The sequence below is a fragment of the Lagopus leucura genome, unplaced genomic scaffold, assembly GCF_019238085.1.
Source record: "Lagopus leucura isolate 7727_CA_CO unplaced genomic scaffold, USGS_WTPT01 Super-Scaffold_797, whole genome shotgun sequence".
Classification (NCBI taxonomy): domain Eukaryota; kingdom Metazoa; phylum Chordata; class Aves; order Galliformes; family Phasianidae; genus Lagopus; species Lagopus leucura.
Genome location: NW_024962259.1, coordinates 1824871 through 1846571, shown reverse-complemented (window position 1 = coordinate 1846571; position 21701 = coordinate 1824871). Strand labels below are relative to the sequence as shown.

At 41.7% G+C, this 21701-nt stretch overlaps 1 protein-coding gene across 2 annotated transcripts in view; it reads right to left on the bottom strand.

The window, feature by feature from the left end:
• PRKCA (protein kinase C alpha) overlaps positions 1–21701 on the bottom strand; it is a 115821-nt gene that overhangs the window by 9891 nt on the left and 84229 nt on the right. Inside the window, exons 6-13 of one of the 2 annotated variants that reach the window (XM_042865016.1) lie at positions 14200–14223; positions 11249–11392; positions 10354–10527; positions 9374–9465; positions 8017–8079; positions 7626–7764; positions 2397–2477; positions 898–1005 (exon numbers count right to left, since the gene is read on the bottom strand). In XM_042865016.1, the coding sequence (XP_042720950.1) occupies positions 898–1005; positions 2397–2477; positions 7626–7764; positions 8017–8079; positions 9374–9465; positions 10354–10527; positions 11249–11392; positions 14200–14223 (825 nt within the window). The remainder of the gene's footprint in view (positions 1–897; positions 1006–2396; positions 2478–7625; positions 7765–8016; positions 8080–9373; positions 9466–10353; positions 10528–11248; positions 11393–14199; positions 14224–21701) is intronic. The other variant, XM_042865015.1, reaches the window with a different exon arrangement.

Below are 21701 nucleotides of genomic sequence, written 5' to 3'. Positions count from 1 at the left end.
CATGTCTATACTGGGTAAGTTCTAAAATTAGAGTGGTCCTTCCTTTTACTTCATTGTTCTAAACAGCTTTTCTTTTTCTTGATGATTTTTCCCTACAGGATTAATATCCAAGCTATGGGCAATACTTCTTACATGCTTGCAAAGGAAAGGAAAAAAGGCATTACCAAATCAACTGACATGATGCAAAGTGAGGTAAGACATCAAAGTAAGGCTTTATAGAGGATGGTTTGGAAAAGCTGTGGAATGATGGTACCCAGGGGAATCGCATGGAGTCAAGAGAAAGTCAACCAAACTCTATTTTTCTGAGCTAATCCCTTCAAATCAAATTTATTATTTTCCATGAAAAAAAAATTAGATTAACTCTCAATCTAAGATAAACTTTTGCTCATGCAGTTTGCAACTGGGTCAAGATTTCTCCACAGTTCCCATGCATTTATGCTACAGAATTTCACATAGGCTCATCTTTATTCACGTTGAAAAATGATCCTTATTAACTCCTCTGTTCTGCTGCTGTGATTAGGGCTGAGGACCACAGCATGTTCCCTGCATATCCATCTAAACTGGGAAACCTCCCCACCTTGCCAACATGGGCTGGCACAGCCAAGGGCTGAGGCAAGGCAGGTGGAGATGTTTCACACCATCCTCCTGCTTGGATCCTCCTTTGGATTTGGCAGCTACTGCCTCTTACATTTGTTCTTACCATAAAATAAGCAGACACAGCAGGAGGAGCTGAATTCTTATCAGTGACACCGAGCGACAAGCACTTTATGACAATATAACTTAACACAGCCTGACAGAAATTACACTTAAAATACTAAGCACCATATCAAAGCCAGACAAAGTTATTCACAAGGATTGCCAAAAAGAAGCTTAGTGATAAAGAAACGTCTATCTCACCCCCTTGCAGATGGAGACAGCTTCTTTGGACAGTGATTTTGGATAGGAAACATTATGTTCCATTATGGACTGGAAAAGTTCATCTTCGTCTTCTCCATCAAATGGAGGCTGTTAAAATAAATGCTGTTAATTCTCCACTTTTTATGAGGTGGTATAGCAATACTGCAGCCATAGTGGTTCAGGTGAAAGATGCATCCATGCTGCCTCCAGACAAGCACAGATGTCCAAAGGCATCAGTGGAAGCAAAGGTTCCTGCTCAGGAATACACAACAAGCATCCAGCCACCTGCAATATGGGGACCTGCTGACCCAGAAGCTTAGTGTTTAGCAGTCTCAGACAGAAATTGATGACAAACATTCATTTCTGCTCCCAGCATGGCAGAAAGTTAATGAAAGGTTTGCTGGAGTACCTTCAGTGATTCCATCTTTGTGATAATCTTTCATTAGCTTTTAAAGCTACTGTATACTGGACACCCAAAAGTACTTCAAAGGGTAAAGTTTGGAAACTGTAACTTTCAGTTACCTTCTATTAAGGCATATCTACCCCTCACTTCATTCTAGATAAATCCCAGTTTGTTTTTATAAGATGTGGCTGTAGACTCTGCTTCTGTGAAGGTGGACTGCATCACAATACAGGGTTGCATTTTAGTTTCAAATACAGGTGAAGAGGGAAGTGCCCCTGGCTGAGTCCCTGGGGTACAGACACTGTAAAGACTCAGCTAGCAGTAAATCTCATTTTCTCAAAAGCACTCAGCTGCCTAATGTTAGCACTGTACACTGTAAATGTTAACAACTGCCACTGCAACCCTTTAAAAACTTTTAAAATGTCAAAAGGGATTTAGTAGAGAAACTATTCAACCCATTTGTTAAAAATGTATGTTTTAAGTTTAAGAAATTCATACCTCTAGCTAACACTCATTGAAAGCTGCTTGCACAAATCTTATCCAACTCAAGACCAATAGAGCTCTTTAAGTTGGCAGTTATATGCAATTTACTGTAGAACAGCATTGCTTTTCTACTTCAGTGACTCAGAGAGCAGCCTCTCATTAACTGTGCAGAATAAGGGGTCTGTAACTAAGCTTATTTAGAGCAGCGAGACCCATACTTTACCCCTAGGACACAGAATACAAAAACTGTATTCTTGTGACTTAACTGCAATGCACAGCATAGACAAAATCTCCCCATGGTTTCAAACTACTAAGTGGTGTTTCTTCCATTTGACATGCATTTTCCTACTCAAGTGTCTCTCTCCCATTCAGTTTTGAACACGGCTATTTATAACATCATTACAGTACAAAGAAACCATATTCAAAGGCAGTGCTTTATTATGGGGGTGAAATACAAAGGGCTTAAAGACTACATTCTCAGTGAGTCGGAAACAGTCAAGAGTACATGAGATAATAGTAGTATGAAAGGCCCCACGCTTGTCTCCTAAGGGTCTGGCCCTTCAGCAAGTTTTGAAAGTGAGCAGCATTGGAGCCACCAAGAGGTGACCCTTACCTGGCCAGCTAACATCTCATAGAGCAGCACTCCATATGCCCACCAATCCACAGACTTCCCATAGGGCTGGTAAGCAATGATCTGTAAAATCACATAAAAACAAAGTCCTATGTTAACTAACTTCAAGTCCTGTGATGTTAGATAAATAGTGCCACAGAGACAAACAGAGTTCTTTGCAAAGTCCCAGAAAGCCAATACTGAATCCTCACTCCAGATAGTAACTGGTTTCAATGGGAGTTGGACAGCTTTGCAAATGCTAGCTAAACCCACCTGTGTGTGTGGACGTTCTAGTACCTTGGGGAAGTCAGCTCTAGGAAATCCTAAGATGTGCATTTGATAATAAAGAATGTGAGTAGAGTAGCACAATGTAAGAGACAAGGCAAAAAATTTATCCATTTGTTTGAGTCAAGGCTTCAGATCACAAGACTCACTAAATTGCAGATTATCAATAGCTAAGCCTTTTTTTCAATGTTTATGATTTCTTTTTTACACTCCAAATAAAAAACAAAGTTCAAGAGTGAAACCTGGAAAAGCTCAGTTACTTATTCGAAGCTGCATGACTAAAATGCTTGTAGTATGAAACCAGGTACCAGTCACACCAAAAGGGCAGGAGCCTCTGCTGCTCAGCCTAATGGAAACACCAAGTGTTTTGTGTCTTTACACACAGAAAATCTTAAAACATTTCATCCTCAACCTTTTTCCCACAACCTCTCGTCTTATGGAACAGCAAGGTGTGTTGTGAAAAAATAAAGGACAGTTTTTCAGAAAGTCATTAGATTGAAAGGGCAAAACATTCCGTAAGAGGTTTTGATAGGAACATCTTATCTAAATTTGCAAATGAGAAAAAGATAGATCCATAGCCCTGAGAGGAGAAATCCCTCTAGACAGCCAAGCTTTCATCCTGGTCATCACTCCGTCCAGCTAGTCACAATCTGCTTCTTGTAACATCAAAGAGTTTGATGGGAGTACTGACAAGAGGCATTATTTTTAAAAAGCTAATGACATAAAATGAAAGACATAACAAAGCACTTAACTAATGGTGTTGTCTGTTTAACCAGCAAGAAGCAAGTCAAGATTGGGTTGTTCTCTAAATAGCATTCTCATCAGCAAATGCAATCTGCCCCAATTAAATTTGCCTTTGTGAGAGAATATCAAACAGAATCATCAGGAGAGACAGAACTGACATGAATAAAACCTCCTACAGTTAACCTAACATATGGTCAGCGTCATGAGAGCACTGAAATTCCTGTCCTATGTCATTGGCTGAAATATTTATTTGATGCTACATGTTGGCGTCAACAGAAGCTCATGACGAGCGGAGCAGTGGCCCTGCTGAGCTGGCATCCATCTCTCATGCAGAACTGGTTGCGTGATGAGAGTGGGATGCTGAGTAAGAGACACAGACACTGAGTTCAACTGGGACTGGAAATGCACCACTTCAGAAAAGTTCCCTGGAGGCATTCAAAGCCAGGCTGGATGTGGCTCTGGGCAGCCTGGTCTGGCAGTTGGCGACCCTGCACATAGCAGGGGTGTTGAAACTAGATGAACATTGTGGTCCTTTTCAACCCAGGCCATTCTGTGATTCTATGAAGTTCCACTGCAAATGCAATAGAACAGCTTTTTCATTGCATCTACTGCAAGGTAGGAAGAGTAACATTTTACTGTCAATGTCTGTCGATGTACATAACACTGTAAGGTGTTTTCCTTTAATCCTAATTAAATATACTCATTTGAATCACCTGCCGAATGCTGGTAAGGATGTGATGCAAGTGAAACACGGGAAAGCAATCTGCCACGTTCATTGCCAACCTGTGTGTCATGCATGGAAACCAACAGTTATACCCACACACAACACTGGCAGTTACTCCAAGCATTAATTGGAAAATGTAAAGAAGAGGAAAGAATGCTCATTTTGAGGAAGGGATTATACGTGGGAGGAAGCAGATGAGTTTTCAATATACAGTCCAACATGCATCGGTACAAAGTCAGGAGTTCTACATGTTGTGTTTTCTGCAGCTCCCTCCTCCTCACCCAGCAATCACCAGGCATTACCTTCCAGCTGCACCCAGAGCCAGCGCTGCCTGCTGCCAACAGAATCCTATCTGCATGTATGAATTTGGGGATCTTTCAGGATAAATAGGGGTATATAAACAAAGAGGGGCATATCACTAAATAGCGCAGTGTGCAGAGCAGACACAGAGAGCAGTGAGGGCTATCATGGGACTATAAGTGAAGACCCACACCCTTCTGCTACAATCTCTGCTTTCGACAGGCCTGGAAGGAGCAGAAGATCGATAGGATCCTTCCCCTTCTTTTCCATCACTGATTTAAATGATTGCCTTTTGGCATTTCAGATCTCCTATTTTTCCTACCTACCACTGTGTGTGAAAGCTCTGCCTTTTCAGGCAGAGGATTTGAGAACTCAGGAAGAATTTCTCTCATCAACCCAAACTGGCAGAGGAATGTTGACTGCTTTTTTCCTTTCTTTCTTCTTTTATTTTGCCTCCAAGGAAGGCACAGTGAAGAGCAGGACGTGGAGATTAATACCAGCAATCTGTAGGAATGTTTAGATCACTGCAGCTTGCAGCTGGTAGCCAAATGGGATGAAACGATTATATCCCAGAGGCAAGAGAGAGAATCTTCTGTGAACATATCTTATGTCTACTGGAAAAGTTAAACCACAGTTATTAAAAGAAATAAATATAACTAGCACAAAAAACTTTCCAAACCTATGGCATTCCTATTGCCCTCCCTTAATCCTCGAAAATGTGTGGTTAGAACTTAAGGTTTGAGGTTATTGAATGGAAGAGAATAGGAGAGGATTTTTTTTTAATCTAAATTCTTCTGAAATTCCAAACCAGTGCTGTAGGTGCTGCAGGGATGCTCATGGTGGGATCAGCCCTGTGCTGCAGGCAGCGGTGGTGCTGCCAGAATCCCTTCCCACTAATCTCTTGACATCCATCTCCTTCAGTCTCTCTTGACTCACCAAGGGAATATAAAGTATTAATCGATTTCAAGGCTGTTATACTGCCCTGACCATACATATTTATATGCTTAAGTTCAGCATGTCAATAAATACTCTGTGCTAGAGAACCACTGCATGCCCAACAGATGTGGGATTCAACAACTCTAACCTCTTCTCTCTTCTTAGTTTGCATATGATTGAAAAAAGGAATATTAATATCAGTGGATATCAGTGTATCAAGTCATAAATGCTAACTTCCCCAAACACACAAAAGGAAAGCATTATTCTATGGTGCACCAAAGCTTGCAGGTCCACTTTTCTGAATGCAATACCAGCATTGTCCCTGTGTTGCCCCTGCAGATCTCTGCACCCCAGCCATGGTATTCTTCCCCAGCGTTGACCACAGGAGCCAATTCTCTATTTTTGATTGCCACACACTCACTTCAGATGGTTTATGTAGATTTAGCTCATCTATCTCCATGCAACAGGGAACAGCAACATTATGCTCAGTATGACCTATCATAGGTTTTAGCCCATGGGTATGTGCTAAAATGCTCCTGCAGACAAAACATGAACCTTACTCTGAAGTTTATCACAGACCTACTTAGCAACATAATGTCTTCAGAAACTAATGCAAATCATACAGCTAACAAAAATAAAAGATCTGTTTGTAAGATAATAGGAAGACTAATTTCCTTCAAGTTTTGGTAAAAGGGTTATTGCTGTACAGGAGATTTCCCAGCAAATTAAAATAAACCTAATAAACCTACACTGACCTGTAGTGAGCATTTTGGCACTGACAGCATGTTCTTTGGTATCAAATGACACAAGACTATTGTCTCACAGAGGACACTTTTTAATGTGTTATATTGGCTTCATTTATGTTTTGACAGAAGAAAATGAAATACTGCTCTGGCTGTTCTGTTATCCTATTGCAAGCAACAGCAATTTGTGAAAAAAAAACAAGCTTTTATAATACACAATATTTCATTCTGAAAAGCATGAATGGGGAGGTTGGAGATTCATGATCCTTAGGTCCCTTCCAACCCTGGCCATTCTGTGATTCTGTGAATTAGCAACTGGAAAAATAAACTATCTTTCATTCTACTTTCACAGAGATGGCAAAATTCACCTTTAACACTAATTTGCTTGTCCGTGTACAAATCTCCTCCGCTCCAACAAACACTCAATTACAGCCAGCAATGTTCCAGCCAGCACTGCATCTTGCACTGAACTTGCAGCCAAACAAATCAAGACTCTTGAAAGCTCAGCAAGCACAAACACCAGATTTTAATATTCATATAGTTGAATCATTTCCAAACTACCACATGTGCTTGTTTTTCATGTTTTGTACCTAAGGTACTGAAATATAAATCTGATCCAGACTAAAAATCTTAATGGTAAGGTCCTATTTCTTTATCACAGTGCTTCAAAACATGACTGTGTTTCTAAGCATCCCATTTGCACTTTAGACACACTGCAGTTAGGTTTGTCTTTGAATGTGATTTTCAGTACTTCAATGGCTTGAATGCAACAGAGGTATTGGTAAGTCACAGAAAACCCCAGCCAAATGATGGATTTATTATGTCAGCTCCATTCAAGCCCTGATCTTACAGCTTAGTTGAGGTTTTCAATGAGCAGAACTTTCCTGAGATCAAACGCACTGCCTTGGGGCTTTGGTAAGTCATGGCCTGGAGCCGACCAAAGCAGCTTTGTGGGGAGGTCAAGGAAAAACTTCAAGATTTCACGAGTCTCTTCCTGAAAATCAATGAGATTTGTGACCTCCTAAAAATGCTGAACAATCTTTTCACTACCTGTATTTTGACAGCTGTGTGAACCTATAAAAACATTAAAGAAACTATGTTTGCTCACAGCAAAATGTTTGCTGACCTCATTGGCTACACCCACAAACTTTTTCTGACTTTACACCAAAGCACAAGCAAGTATAGTAACACTTGCAGTCTACAAATTAAATAATCACAAGGGGGTGAGCCTGCTCATTTAGTCTTGCTAGTATAAACAACATTTGAAATACTGATTCCGTACCAAGTTAGGTTTTCCATCAACTACATTTTAAAATAGCAAAGTCTTAGAGATATCCTCGTGTTAACTCATGGAGGTATTCAACATACCTGCAGAAATACAAACAGTACCATCCATAGAGCATCCAGAGCTACAGCCATCAACACGTGGTGCTGTGAAATGCCTGTACTGACAACTGCCAATGGAGAGGATGTCAGACTCTTGAAATGGTGAATATTTACCTCTGGTGCAATGTAGTCTGGGGTGCCACAGAAGGTCCTGGTTGTTACTCCATCGAACATATGTTCTTTGCACATTCCAAAGTCAGCAATTTTAATGTGTCCTTCTGAATCCAACATCACATTATCCAATTTCAGATCTCTATAAAGAAGTAATTCAATGTTAACGTTTAGGATTATTTTCCTTTACATATTCAAGGTTTCAGATGAGTTGGGTAGGGTGCAGAAAAGCTGACATAAAGCTGAGGGATTGGTTTGCAGTGCAACAACACCAGAATGACACTTCTGTGATTATTTCTAAAAATTCCTTAAAAATTCACTGATAAGTCAAAGAAATTGACCATTTTGGGGTTTGAAAATAGCACAGAAATTACTTTCAACACATTGTACTCACCTATAAACAATCCCTCTATTATGGAGAAAGAATAACCCAACTGAGATCTCAGCTGCATAGAACCTGTGTGAAGAGAAAAAGCCCAAGGATTTCTTATTACCTCGTGATTTGCCTCTGACAAAATATTTTGGACATGCATCACAGTAAAAAGTGATGACAGTAAAGTATAAAAACATACATTATAGGTAGAAGACATAACAGGCACCTTCCTTCCAATCGACTTTAACAGATAAATTTAACTTTGATGTCAAAAATTTGATGACAAAATAGGGCAGCTTTTTGTTTTTTAATTGAAAATTTGTTTCTAGACCAGAGAGAAGAAGGTGCAGCTGGAGCACAGCACTCCTGCTGCACCAATCAGACGTAGGTCATTATCTCTAATCACACACCAATGCTGAGTTCAGGATGCAGCTCAATTTACACTGCAATTCATATGGCATTAAATCATTTGCAGAAATAGCATTCCTTCATACAGGCTCTTAATGGATTAATTACGTAATTAAAATGACTGCAATATGAAATATAATTGTTGAATGCAGTAAAAGAATATATAATATTGATGGATGTTTGATGCCAGTTGCTGCGGATCTGCATAAATTATAGGGAAGAAGATAAGGACTATTTTTTAGGCTTAAAGCTTAAAGAAAATGAAAGGTTAGCTCTGAAACCAGAGCTGTTTGCAGACATGTGTGCTGCAATATGCTCCACAGGCACAAGTTGTCATAAAGCAGTATCGTTTCCAACAGGTGGTGGACATGGTACATGAGCTGGGAGCCAAGGATGTTCTGACACCATCGTGCTCTTCTTTAGGGAGTTGCTGACATTTTGTTTTATATCTCAAAATTTATATCTAGAAGGCCTTTCCTTTAAGCAAGCCCTGATTACTTAAATCAAAATAAGAAATTATTTCCGTGGGTTTCTTAAACAGAATTGGTTACGCTTGATTTGAAAGTTTCATTGGTAAATGATTCATGAAACACTAATAAATGATGATGAGATGTTATAAACATGACTAAAATGGCACTGATGTTCTGCCTGCTCACATTTAAATATGCTACATATCATTATCAGTTACTCACTGATACACCAGATGTACAATGACCCGAAAGGGACTATGTACATAAACAACTTCTCATCATTTCCTGACTTCTCACAGATAAAACTTCTATAAAATGTAGCATCATAGAACTTCTCATAAGCTGCACACTGAAATATCTTGTGTAAACTACAATGCAATGTCTCTTTATCTATAATACTAATTCATACTTAAAGCATAGGCTGATAGAGAAATTTAACTCTGTTACAGTATAAAAATAAGGTCATTATGTGATTTAAATATATAAACATGGACACTCACACTGCTTGTGGCTCCTTAAATTTCCCTACTTGCTGAATGTGGTACATGAGATCCCCACCATTCACATACTCCATAACAAAATACAGGCGGTCCTAGGATAAAGTATTAAACATGCACATGAACACATCAGACAATAACAGATAAGCACCGATCAGGAATAAAGCTTTTAAGGTTATTGGGACTGGTTGTACATTCTGGTAAAATTGATACATTAGGAAATGGAAGTGGGATGTTTTGTAAAACCTGCAACAGTCAATGACTGATGGGAGCTGCCTAGTTTTGCCAATGGTGACTCACGTTTATGTATTCCTTGCTTACATTGTTCCCATAATTACTCACACACAGTTTTGTCTGCTAAAAATAAATGTCAAAAAAAGCATTAAAGACGGTTAAAAATCTTTGTCTTCAGCCTATTTCTGATCCCTCCTAATAGATTTAGGTATATATATACTACTGATGATTAAAAATAGGCAAGAAAAGAAGTCACAGGGTTTACAAAAGTATCTTGAATCTTCACCAGTGATACTAAATTCCTTTCTCACTTTATTTCAGCTAGAGAAAGACTGCAATAAAGTATTTTGGAGGATGATTTTTCTTGCAAAGTAAAAAATTTTAAAGCTCGTATCCAGGTATCTTAAGTGAAACATAACTACAACATATCTGAGTACTTATGTAGTATTTTCCCACTTAGTGACCTTAAGTGAGACTTAAGCAATATTGGTCTGTCCACCATTTTTCAGAGGACTAAAATTGACCTCTTCCACGTGCCTTTGGTAAGAACATGTTGATCACACCCTACAAGCATGCACTCAGGGTGGATGAGTTTGGGTAACTGCATGGGATATCTTATCATTCAGTGTTTCCTGTGTGCAGAATCTATGTTATATATGTTGGATGATAACACAGGTTATTGATCTGACATAATTCAGGATCACGTATTACGAAAAACATCACTGCTACAAGGAAGAGAGCTCACGTACAACTGTTTGGAAACAAGAGTGAAGCTGTGTTAGGAATGGTGGTTTATCCTGCAGTGCTAGCACTCGTTTTTCAACCATTGTACACTCAACATCATCATCCTGAATCACCACATCTTTTTTCAGTATTTTGATTGCATAGAGCTCCTCTGTATTCTTCCTGTCCGCCAACATCACCTGCACAAAAAGAAACAGGAGTGAAAATCTTCCTACCTGCCAATGGAGAAGGTGACTCACATGCTCAGTGAGCTGTATAGGTGGCAATCCAGCTTGCCCTTTCATTGGTACAGACCAACTTGATCAAAACACCAAAAATAACATAATTACTCACCCACTGCAATGAGCTGCATCAGTCATTTTGGACAAAACCTGAGCCAAAACCCCAAGGTGAATTGCAGACATATTGCCCCGGGGCTGAGAAGATGTTAAGTCCCAGGGGACTTCAGTAAAGGGCACATCACCATACAAATGGGTGTTAAACTAGCCAGAAAAATAGCAGTCCTTTCTTTCCACTAACACATTTCAAATATAAATACTATCTGTGATTCTTCCCAGATATTCAGCCCTACCAAAGCCGGTGACTTCCAGAAGTGGCAGTTACCTAGGGAGCAAGGTCAGAAAGGTAGACCTGATCTCCTTGAAACTGCTTAGAAGTGAGGATTTTACAGTTATTTTCTTACACCCTGCCCAAAAGTGTGAGGCTGTTCTCAACCTGTTTTTGAAAAAAATGTGCCCAATCATGACTGAAGCCTGCCAGTCCTTAAGGAATTGCCCCACTCTGCTCCTTCTGAAGTGCACTTCTGTTTGACTCCGGATTTTGCCTCTTAGAAGGAGAATGATTTATTTACTGTTCCTCAAGAGTAAAAAAATGGAGTGAACTGTTATTAACAATTCTTACCTTTCCAAAGCTTCCTTTTCCAAGAACCATAAGAAAGTTGAAATCTGTCAGCTTCACCCTGTCCAGATTGTTGGATGGCACAGTTGAACTCCTGTCTTCCGACGGAGTAATGACTTTGTTACCAGCTGGCCCAAGTTTGGCTTTCTAAAGGACATACACACACATATATACACAAAAACGGGGAAGTGAGAAGAGCAGCCCATTTCCTCAGCAGAGTGGGTCACTGGGTGAGCACTAGGTTGGAGATGACCACATTGGAGATGGCATTCTTGGGAGAAAGGCTGCATAACAAAATCTGTGCAGACACGAGTTCAAAGATTCATTCCAACAATACTTTTCATGTTATTGAGAGAATTAAAGTGGAAATATGTGTTCATGTATAACCAGATAAAAGCAGATGAACTTATCTGGTTATTGAAGCAAAACCAAAGCAAAATTGAAAGCCAAAGAAAAGAAGTCACGTATATTCATGCCAAAAGCAGGCTTCTCTGGTGCCTTTGTTTCAAAATACAAAAAACGTTCTTCAAAAATACCATGCTATCATCTATATAGAGTACTCTAGATAAAAACAGTCTTTTCAACACATTCTCTTTTGAAATGTAGTTCTCAAAGACACTCTGCATAGCAAGAGTTAATAAATATTTAACATGCATTAAGAAAAATAACCTGCATCAAAAAAACAACATATGAGGATTAATGCAGATGAACATGGCCACTTTCAAACTAGCATTACAATCAACTTTGATTTTCAATCAAGCGTTGATCTGGAAAAGGGAGGGAGGGAAATATTACATACAAAGGTTCTGTCTTGGCTAGACAGTCTGGTTTGCAGAAGGTTGCAATGGTCTCAGTATTTTCACATGAGACACCACATAATTGCTGAAGTAAGTTTCATTTCAAATCTCAAAGTTAACAAAAGAGAAAAAAGTAAGATTCACCACAAGATAATACAGGCTACAACAAAATATCCCTCTTGTTCTCAAACTTATCCCACACACCAGCAGAAGCAAAGCCAAGAAGGTTTAATAATAGCATAACTTTGGAATGTAAATGCTTTCCCCCAAGTAGCTAGTGAGTTGGCATAGTAAATAATCTCTAATGTGGTTAATTTATTTTATGCCATTGGCATATGCTCAACATCTAAGAATAATTACTTCTGTTACTACACCACAAAAGGACAGTACTTGCATATTATTGGTTTTACAGATAAAAAACCCAAAGTCTGGTAATCAAAGTGTATTCGGAGTCACACAGTAAGTCTTGGCCTTAAAGGCCTTAAAGGCTTGGCCTGGCGTATGACCTTGGCAGCTCAACTGGAAACTGGAAGATACCAACTTTCCGCTCCCCAGACATGTTTAGACGTCTGAAACAGGAAGGGATGCCTTGATTCGGCCACCAGCCCCTCCTGCCATGAGCATGACAAGGGGCCCTCCTGTAAACCAACCGCACTGTGCTTATGAGGCCATAATCAGGTTTATAACTGCAGAAAATCTTGTATCTGCCACATGGATATGAATTTTGGCATTTTTGGGTTTTTTTTTGTGTGTTTTGTTTGCAGTTTGTTTGTGAAAATACGGAATTCGTTCCACCACTGTGATGGCTTACTTGTAAGAAAGCAGCCCCTGGAGATGCCAAACAGGACCAGGGGCTGCAAAAGCCTTTAGCAAGGGCAAGTCTTGGGCACCAGCCTACGTTTCCAATCCTACAAAGCACTGCCCAATGGCAGCTCCTGCTGCTGGTGGAATCCAGCGGTACCATGGTTTACAGCCACTAACTTGGCCTTAAGACTTGTACAAGACTCAACCCCATATTTGTGTATACCTTAAAATGTGGGGGTGTTGTTTCTACATGTAAGAAACAGTTTATGTATTTCAGATAGGAAACTACAAACCAAAACTGTTCTTAAAATAGAGTGACGGTGAGGAGCACAGTGCGTTGTAATTTGCATAAGTGAGATGTCAAACCACACACCATTTCTTTCAGCACTACCTCTGCGTCCAGGATTGCTCATGAGCAATAGCTTTACTACTAATTAGAAGGGAAGAAAATCTGTTTGAGACTTATGCTCTGTCAAGGCCAATTCAAGCACTGAAAGAATGACAGATATTGGATAGAAGTATTTTCCAGAGCTCCACCGAATGCTGTTTCAACAACACTGACCATAGAGGAATAAAGAGACCGATGGCCTTTTTGCATAGGTAAAGTGTGCATAAGGAGAGCGATTAGTGACAGGGAGCTCTGGACACACAGCTGAGAGCAGGGCGCTGGGACCCGAGACACACACAGACCATGGCACCCAGGTGAGACCGCAGATCTTGTTTCCTACAGCTGACGCTGTGAAATGGTGTCCAGATCTTTCTGGATCTTGGACAGATGCACTGTTTCCTCTTCCAGCTCTGCTGGAACAGCCCAACACATGCATATTCTCAGATGTTTACCTAAAGTCAGTGTCTTGAACTGGAACAGGTTTTCTTGTAGTTGCATATGGCTAGAATAAAGGGAATGGTATGGAAAACAGATGGAAGAGGTACATCTGAAAGGAGAAGAGCTAACCAGAATCACAGCCTTCTGGTTGCTTTCTTAGAGGAAAATATATTTCATATGGAGCCATTCTAATAAAGATATTTAAATGCTCCACGTTGTTTTGGGACTTCCTCATTTTTAGAGCGTTACAAACATCACTATTCAAGCCACCATATGGATTACATACATTAGGGGATTTTACAATAGTGGGTGCTTGCTTAAATTTGTCCACAACCCCCTCTCAGTACGCTATAAACTGGTTTTGTCTGTATAAAGAGTACAACATTGCACAACAAGGCCAGCTTGCAGCAAACAAACCCAGAAAACAGTACGGTAAAGATGAATTAGTCTGCACTGGTAGCAGAAGGGTTAATCTTAAAAGAAAACGAGACATGCACATCATCTTACTTCCTCCGGCTCGGACGCACCTTATCTCGGCCCGTTCTTTTACCCTGAAACCACAGGTGAGACACACTTTATGCATTTAGCCCAAATGCAGTTCTTCATGAAGTGTTGTTGAAGTTACAGTGTGATACTTTGGAGAATCTTTTAGGATGTATTTCAGAGAACATCTCACTTTCACAGTTAAAAAATGCTTGTTGTTTTTGGCTTTCTAAATCCTAAGTGTAAAAACTGTTCATGGGTTTGTCATACGAACATGTTCTTCCATAATCTAATGATTGTGAAACAAAGAAGTGGTTTAGGGGACAGCAACACAACACCACCCCTTCCTTTCAGTCACAGCTGAGTTTGCAGCCCTGGTTCCAAACCTCCAGGTCACCCCTCATGCACCATTTCAGAAGGGAAAACCCTGCATCATTTTCCTTGGCATGACCTGGAAGCCAACCCAAGGCCTGGTGGCATGCAGGCCACTGAGGATGTGTTTCCCTGTTGCCATGGCAACCTGCTCCCAGCAGTCCCTGGATGCGCAATGGGAAGACGGACCGGGGGTAAATTCAAGAGGAGAAAGTGGTAAATGAAAAATATTTAACAAGACTGAATTTTAACAACAGTGCTGAATATTGCACGTGGGGAGGTATGAATGCATCCTGGGCATGCATCTTCTCCCCATGTTCCCTCTGCTGTGTACTGGTTCCACTGACACCTACTGGGAAAAGAAATGGAGCTCCCACGCACTGCTGAGAATGGGAAGTGGGAGATCCAGCAGCAGGGAGCAGCACTGCCTTCAGTTCCCTGCAAAAATCCTGCAGCTGTGACGGTCAGCAATGCGGCCAGGCTGCATCTGGGGTCTCAACTCTTAATACTGGTTGTATCCTCTTGCCAGAATTAAATCCCTTTGTTAAACTAATGATATCTCTGCCTCAAAATGCAGCAAGGTTCCACCAGACCCAAAAACTCCGAAAATCTCTGTGTCCCATATCAGCCTTGCTCCCAGCTTTTCCCTGCCTAATTCTGCAGGTAACTCAATGGCATCGCAGGACTGCAGGTAACCACATCCCACCCCAAAGTGGCACAGCGTGGTGAGAAGCAGGCAGGGAGAGGCAGAACTCACACTGCAGGTGTGGAAAGGGGAAGCTGAAGTAGTTCTCCAGTGACCCAGGGAAGGACAGAGCCCTGCTGGACTTCCCAGTCCGAACACCTAACAGGCAGAGCCATTACACAGAATCACAGAATCACAGAATTGTAGGGGTTGGAAGGGACCTCCAGAGATCATCGAGTCCAACCCCCCTGCCAAAGCAGGTTCCCTACAGTAGGTCGCACAGGTAGGCATCCAGGCAGGTCTTGAACATCTCCAGAGAAGGAGACTCCATCACCTCCCTGGGCAGCCTGCCTTTAGCTGCCTTAGCAAGGCAAGCCTTTAATGAAGAAAACACATGCAGTAAATTTTGAGTCACAATCTGCAGGGAAAAAACCTCCTCCTCAGCGACACATTCTCCATCATTGTGGCAGATTGTTTCTTACATTATTGCATTTCCAATCCCATGTAATTGTAGATGTTGTGAAGGACTATCCATTTCCTCGTGTATACGACTTAATTGTCAGGATGCTGATAACTCAAAATGAGGAGAGTTCATTTCTAATACTTCACCAGACTGTGTTTTAAGCTTAATTCCATAATGTAATGCAAGCTTATAATTCATTAGCAGAGAGCTTTGTAGCCATGGAAACAACACAGAGAGGAGAAGTTCCAGCCCAGGCCTGGGCGATGCAGCAGCCCAGCAGCTCCCACCAGCGAGGGATGAAGAAAATGAAGGAAAATGCTAAAATAGTTAATGAATAAAGAAAAGAAAGAAAAATCATGATATTCCCATTGTTAGTAAGAAAGCACAAAGGCAAACAGAATGGTCATGAAAATATAAATGGAGAGGGTGATAACTCCTGAGCGTTAAATATGGACTGCTTCACATCTTTGGTTTGCTTTTCCCCTCACCTCTTCTTCCTCTTACATTTGTGTCATATTTACCCTCTTGGTTATTAACAGTACTTTTATTTGAACGAACTGCCTGAAAAAAATGCTTGTGCCATATGGAAAAAGGATTAAAAATGCCTTTCTGATGAGAGCCTGACCGGAAGCACAGGAACCACCGCTGGAGCCCATCCAGATGCAGCACTGCTCTGCTCATCACAGAGCAGTAATGCAATCCCACGAAGAATTCTGGGTGATTGCTAAAACGGGGTAACACTGCCAGGTTAGCACTTACAGACACGATATGTGCAATATGAGGACTGCCTGCCTGCCTCCCAGCAGAGGCGCTCCTCTGCCATCCCATGTTCTGCACTGACCCCTCGTGGCTCCTGACTCAGAGCAGCTTTGTGCTCTGCAGTGTGTTCTGCTGATGTCTTATTGGCAATAGGAGAATCCTAAAGGACAACACAAGACCTCAGTGTGCCACACAGCATCTCAAAAGTGCTGCTGATCTGGGGGGGCTTAGAGCCATGTACCCTACTGATACGTGATAGTGGCAATAAAAATAATTATATCGCTGGGTTTCTAGTTAATACTGGCATAGCGAATCCCTAAGTGTCCAAAAAAGAAAGGCTCTTTTGATACACATTCCCACAGATTTTTTAATTTTGCAAAGTACTGCCAATTCTCAACCATAATAATAAAAACCCACATAGGGTGTAGAATTTGCTTTAAGCATAAAACCCACTTGGACAAAAAGCAAAGTGCTGCTCAGCGTCAGCACTCAGACGCATGAAATGAAGGCACTTTCTGCATGATGTGAAAACACAAGAAGCTGCTTTTGCTCCATCAGAACATCTTCAATGGGCTTTGCAACACACTGTCACTGAGAATTGACCATCCACCACCTGTTCTGCCATCCCTGTGCATCCGTGGGTTCTACCTGCAATTACAGCTAAATACCCTATTGCAAAAAAAGTATACATTTAAACACTACCTACAAACTGCTTTGATTATTGTTTAAAATACATTTAAACAGAACCTTGAGGCTTCCCCGCATCAATGAAACCAAAATGTGATTTTCTTTCTGAAGAAGAGGAGGTGTAAAGGACTGAGGAGGAATACTCAGAGACACCAGCTAAAGGATGGAGGGTAAGGAAACAACGACCCACCGCCTGACAGATGGCATCATCACTGCACTAGGAAATACGTGGTATAGGCAAGTGACCTTATGCTTTGTTTTTCTGGTAAAATCGTGCTTTAATAATAAAAACAAGATTCAAAATCTGATTTTTAAATTAAGCATTTAAAACCCTGGGCTCTAACATCCAAAGCACCTCAGATCAACCTCAGCTGTTGAGGTACTACCAAGTGACAACGGCTTCAGCAATCTTAGATCTGTGAAGCAGGAGCTTCACTTTGTAATTTAAATTGTAATCTGACCGATGTATGAGACTGAAGTGTGATTTGGGTCAGTAATAAAGCAAGAAAATTCATCAGAGATCACATGCAAGTTAAAAGCTCAGACGCACATGGTCAATGCTGGCACATTCTGTTTCGTGAGATGGAGGTTAGTGAAGGAAGAAAGAGAGGAAGTGAAGTGTGGGTTAGTATTTGGGTATTGGATCCTTTGTGCACGTGGGTTATATCCCTGAGGATACAGTATACAAACAGATGTAACAGATGAAACAGATGTAATATATTAGATCACAATATATGCATGCTACATATCCCACACATCCATGTTTTTAAACATCCAGTGAACATGAGAACTATTTGATCCATGGAAGTTAGAATTCCACAAGTGTATTTCAAATTAAAGATGCACCATTTCCCATCTTCCACGAGAAGGTGCCATTGGTTTAGCAGCGAGAGCACTGAGCTCCACAGAGCCCCTGGTGTGCATACATCCAGCCGACCTGGGGGGGTGCTTTGTGGCAGTTTATGGAAGATGCAGTCTTCACATTTATTTATTTTTTTTTTAATTTAGAAAAGCTTAAATTGGGAAACTAAAGCTTAAATTGGGAAACAAGTGCATCCTTATGAAATTGAATTTAATCAGCTCGTGACATTCATAGAGAGAGCTTTGTGAAGAGAAAGATGCAGAACACTGAACAGCTACCTTGAAGCAGCGGACATGTACATGGCAGTCCTGCAAGAGACAGGAAAGGGAGAAAACTGCTGTGTTAGCACAGGGCTGGTGAAGCAGAGCAATATCAGCCTTCATAGCAGATGGACACGATCAGGACGCAGCAGTGAGAAGTTAGATGGGCACACCTGTCTGCACAGAAACTGCAGTAGAGAAACCACAGCACCATTTGCTCCAGCACAGCCAGGCACATCCATGTGCTCCATGTATGAGGCATTCCCAATGGCCTCAAACCACTGAAAGGCACCAAGGCAAATGTGTATGGGGATGTGTGAAGTCGGGGCTGCTGGCAGCACACACACAATGCAGGCAGCACAAAAAAGCTTTGAATTTTCTGCCTTGTTTTGAGCATCTAAAATATACGGATCCCCATAACCAGTGTGGCTTGCTATGAACTTGCTTCATCTTCAATCACAACACATACACCAAGAAACCCCTCACGGAGAAACCAGCACCTCCCAGGAACTGGGACTGATGAATGTCACCCGGTTCAGAACTGTTGCATTCTCTCCTTTCAGAGATGGTGAGTGGATGGGAAACCTCCAGTTAACTGCATATGGGAATTCCCCATGCCAAGTGACAGTACAGAACAGATGGAGTCATCTCACAGCGTTTCTATACTGCTGCAAACTACTCTCTAATGATTAAATGTGCACAATTTAAAAATAGGAATGGGTGCCACAGACAAAAAAAAAAAAAAAAAGCAGCTCCTCTTTTTATAGCCATGAAGAGCGTGGATTGATCTGCCAGTGAAATGTTGGCTGGCCACGATTTCAGTGCACTTAGTGTCTGTTTCCTGAAAAGTAAATTCAGTCTTTTCTTTTGCAGTTTGGAGAGTCAGCAGCAATATTATTTCTCTTTTCCCTTTGCTGAACTGCCTGAAGTTACAGCTATTGCCTCAATAGGAGATGTGTACAAGCTGTGTGTGGCAGAGACCAACTTCTTATTTACTGCAGAAAACAAAAGCATGAAGTGACTGCAGTACAACAGCTGTGGGGCAAAAGCACAGGCATCCCCAAAGGCTGGGGAGAAATATCCCCTTCTCAGACCTTACAGGGAAGTGTGCACAGACCAGAAATTAGCTTACCAATTAGCAAAACTTCAAGTTCCCTTACATAGGTTTTTTTTTTGTTGTTGTTGTTTGGTTTGTTTTTTTTTTTTTAATAAATAAATGAAAACATCACATTTAATTGGGAAACTCACTGGGTCCGAGGATCATGCACAGCCCACAGCTCTGAACACATACTGTGCCAGTCCCTGCTCCTGAATAAAGGAGAGGAAGAAAATGCCCTTTTGACATCAGGCTGTGGTGAACATCAGAAAAATGCCAGAGTAATGCAGAAAGTGATTGTCTCCTCCTTAATAGCAGAGCAGCCAGAAGCTGCCTGAAAAAAAGAAACCGAAAGGGAGCGCGAGAGATCTAAGAAACACAGAGCTTGCAGTGAAGCAAGCTGAACTATTTACTGATGGTGCTCAGGAAGGGAACAACAAATACATGAGTCTTTAGCACTGGACTCCAGACAGCATCGAAAACAATCAGAAGGCTTTAATTGCACTTCAAAATCTGCAGTCATGTTGCCAAACGGTGTTTAACCTCGGCTGTTATCTTGGCACAGATAAGATGGGCTGTGTGGTCATCAGTTCAAGCCTGTATACTTACACTCCCCCAGAAATTACCAGAGAAGGCTGGGCAAACAAAAGGCTGCCCTGCACACTGCAGGAGGCCAGCACACAGCTCTGGCAGCACTGGAGGAGGGCTGGGTATTCACAGCCAAGCCCAATGGTTGCACTGTTCCTCTAATTAAAATGGTAAGACGTTCAAAGAGACATTTCCTTAAGCATCGTAATAACAGTTATGTTTAGAAGTGCTGAGATGTCACCCAAATGTCACCACTGATGGTACGTTTCCAGCTTTCAGGTACAACATCTACCCTCGTCTGAACTGTTTCCTCTCTCATTGCGTCTCATCCTCCTCAGTCTGCAGAAGAACAGCACAGCTGTAGCCTGTGGGCAGTGCTTCTCACCAACCCCAGCACACAGCAGCGCCTGTAAGGACAATCTGAGACCAGCACTGACAGCATAGGTTGCCCAGCCCCATGGCAGCAAAACAGCAATGGGACAGTGCTCCTGGGTGACCCATCCAGCACTCGGGTCAATCCCAGAGAAGGCAGACTGGGTATTTCTCCTCTGAGAGAGCAGCGATGCACTGGCATACATTGCCCAGATTATTGAGGAGTCACCATCCCTGGAGGTGTTCCAGAACCACAGGGATGTGGCACTGATGGACGTGGTTGGTGGGCACAGCGGGGATGAGCTGGGGTTGGGCTTGGGGATCTCAGAGGTCTTTTCCAACCTTAAACGATCCTGTGATTCTAAAGCATAAAAGCAGCATAAGCACTGCCCCTCAGTACCCTGCTGACCCTTGTGGCACACAAGGCTTTATGGCACTGGCTCACTGTGAGGCAAAAAGCATTCCCTGCTTTTCCCCACATCAACGGGTTGGTAGCCCAAGGAGTGGGAATGCCTTGTTCTATGGCAACCCCTCACACAGCTACGCTGGTGGGAATGGTGAGAGCAAAGGAAAACATCCATCACCTTATGAATGTGCAAAAATAGGGCCCTTATGTACCCTCCCAGAGCTGCTCTAAACGAGGGCTCTGGGAGAACTGAGCTCCCCGTTGCAACAAGCTGCCTGAATGCCACCAATCACCAGAGCTGACTGCTCACATCACTTAATACACCTACACTTGGGAGACATATCCACGTGTGAGGATAATAGCTACCCGGTCCTTTTTTAATTAAAAAATGAATATTGATACGAACCGCAGCAGCTGCTTTATTTTTAATAACATTTTCCGTGATGGTGCTGCATAAAGAAGAGGACAGACAGAATAATTAACCAGCACATTAAGCCACTATTTTTCTATTATTCTTCTAAGGTTATGCTGAAGTATCTAGAAGTGCTAAATTAAGCAGCAAATTACAGGAAACGGGGCTGGAGAAAACAAAAATAACTTCCTACAATTCAAGTTTAGAATTTGCTCCTTTCTTTTCCTCGAATAAAAAACGTATTGCTGCTCGAATTGCAACTGGGTGTTAGAATGACAACAACGTGTCGCTGGGTGCTTTCGTTTGGACAGCAATACACAGTAACAGGAAAGAAGTACACAACAACTAGTAGATACTGCAGTGAAAAGCCCTGCTCGTTTGGGTTCATGCAGCCACCTGGGACCATCGCGAGTTGCCGTGGCAACCTCAGCCCGAACAATTATGGAGCAGCCACAATTATCCTCAATGTGCCTGCTGAGAACCCAGTTCAGCCTGGAGATGGCCACCAATAGTGCCATTCTGGGGAGAAAATCCACACCCAAAGTCTAAAGCCCATTGAAAAGCAGTGACAGATTTCACCCTGC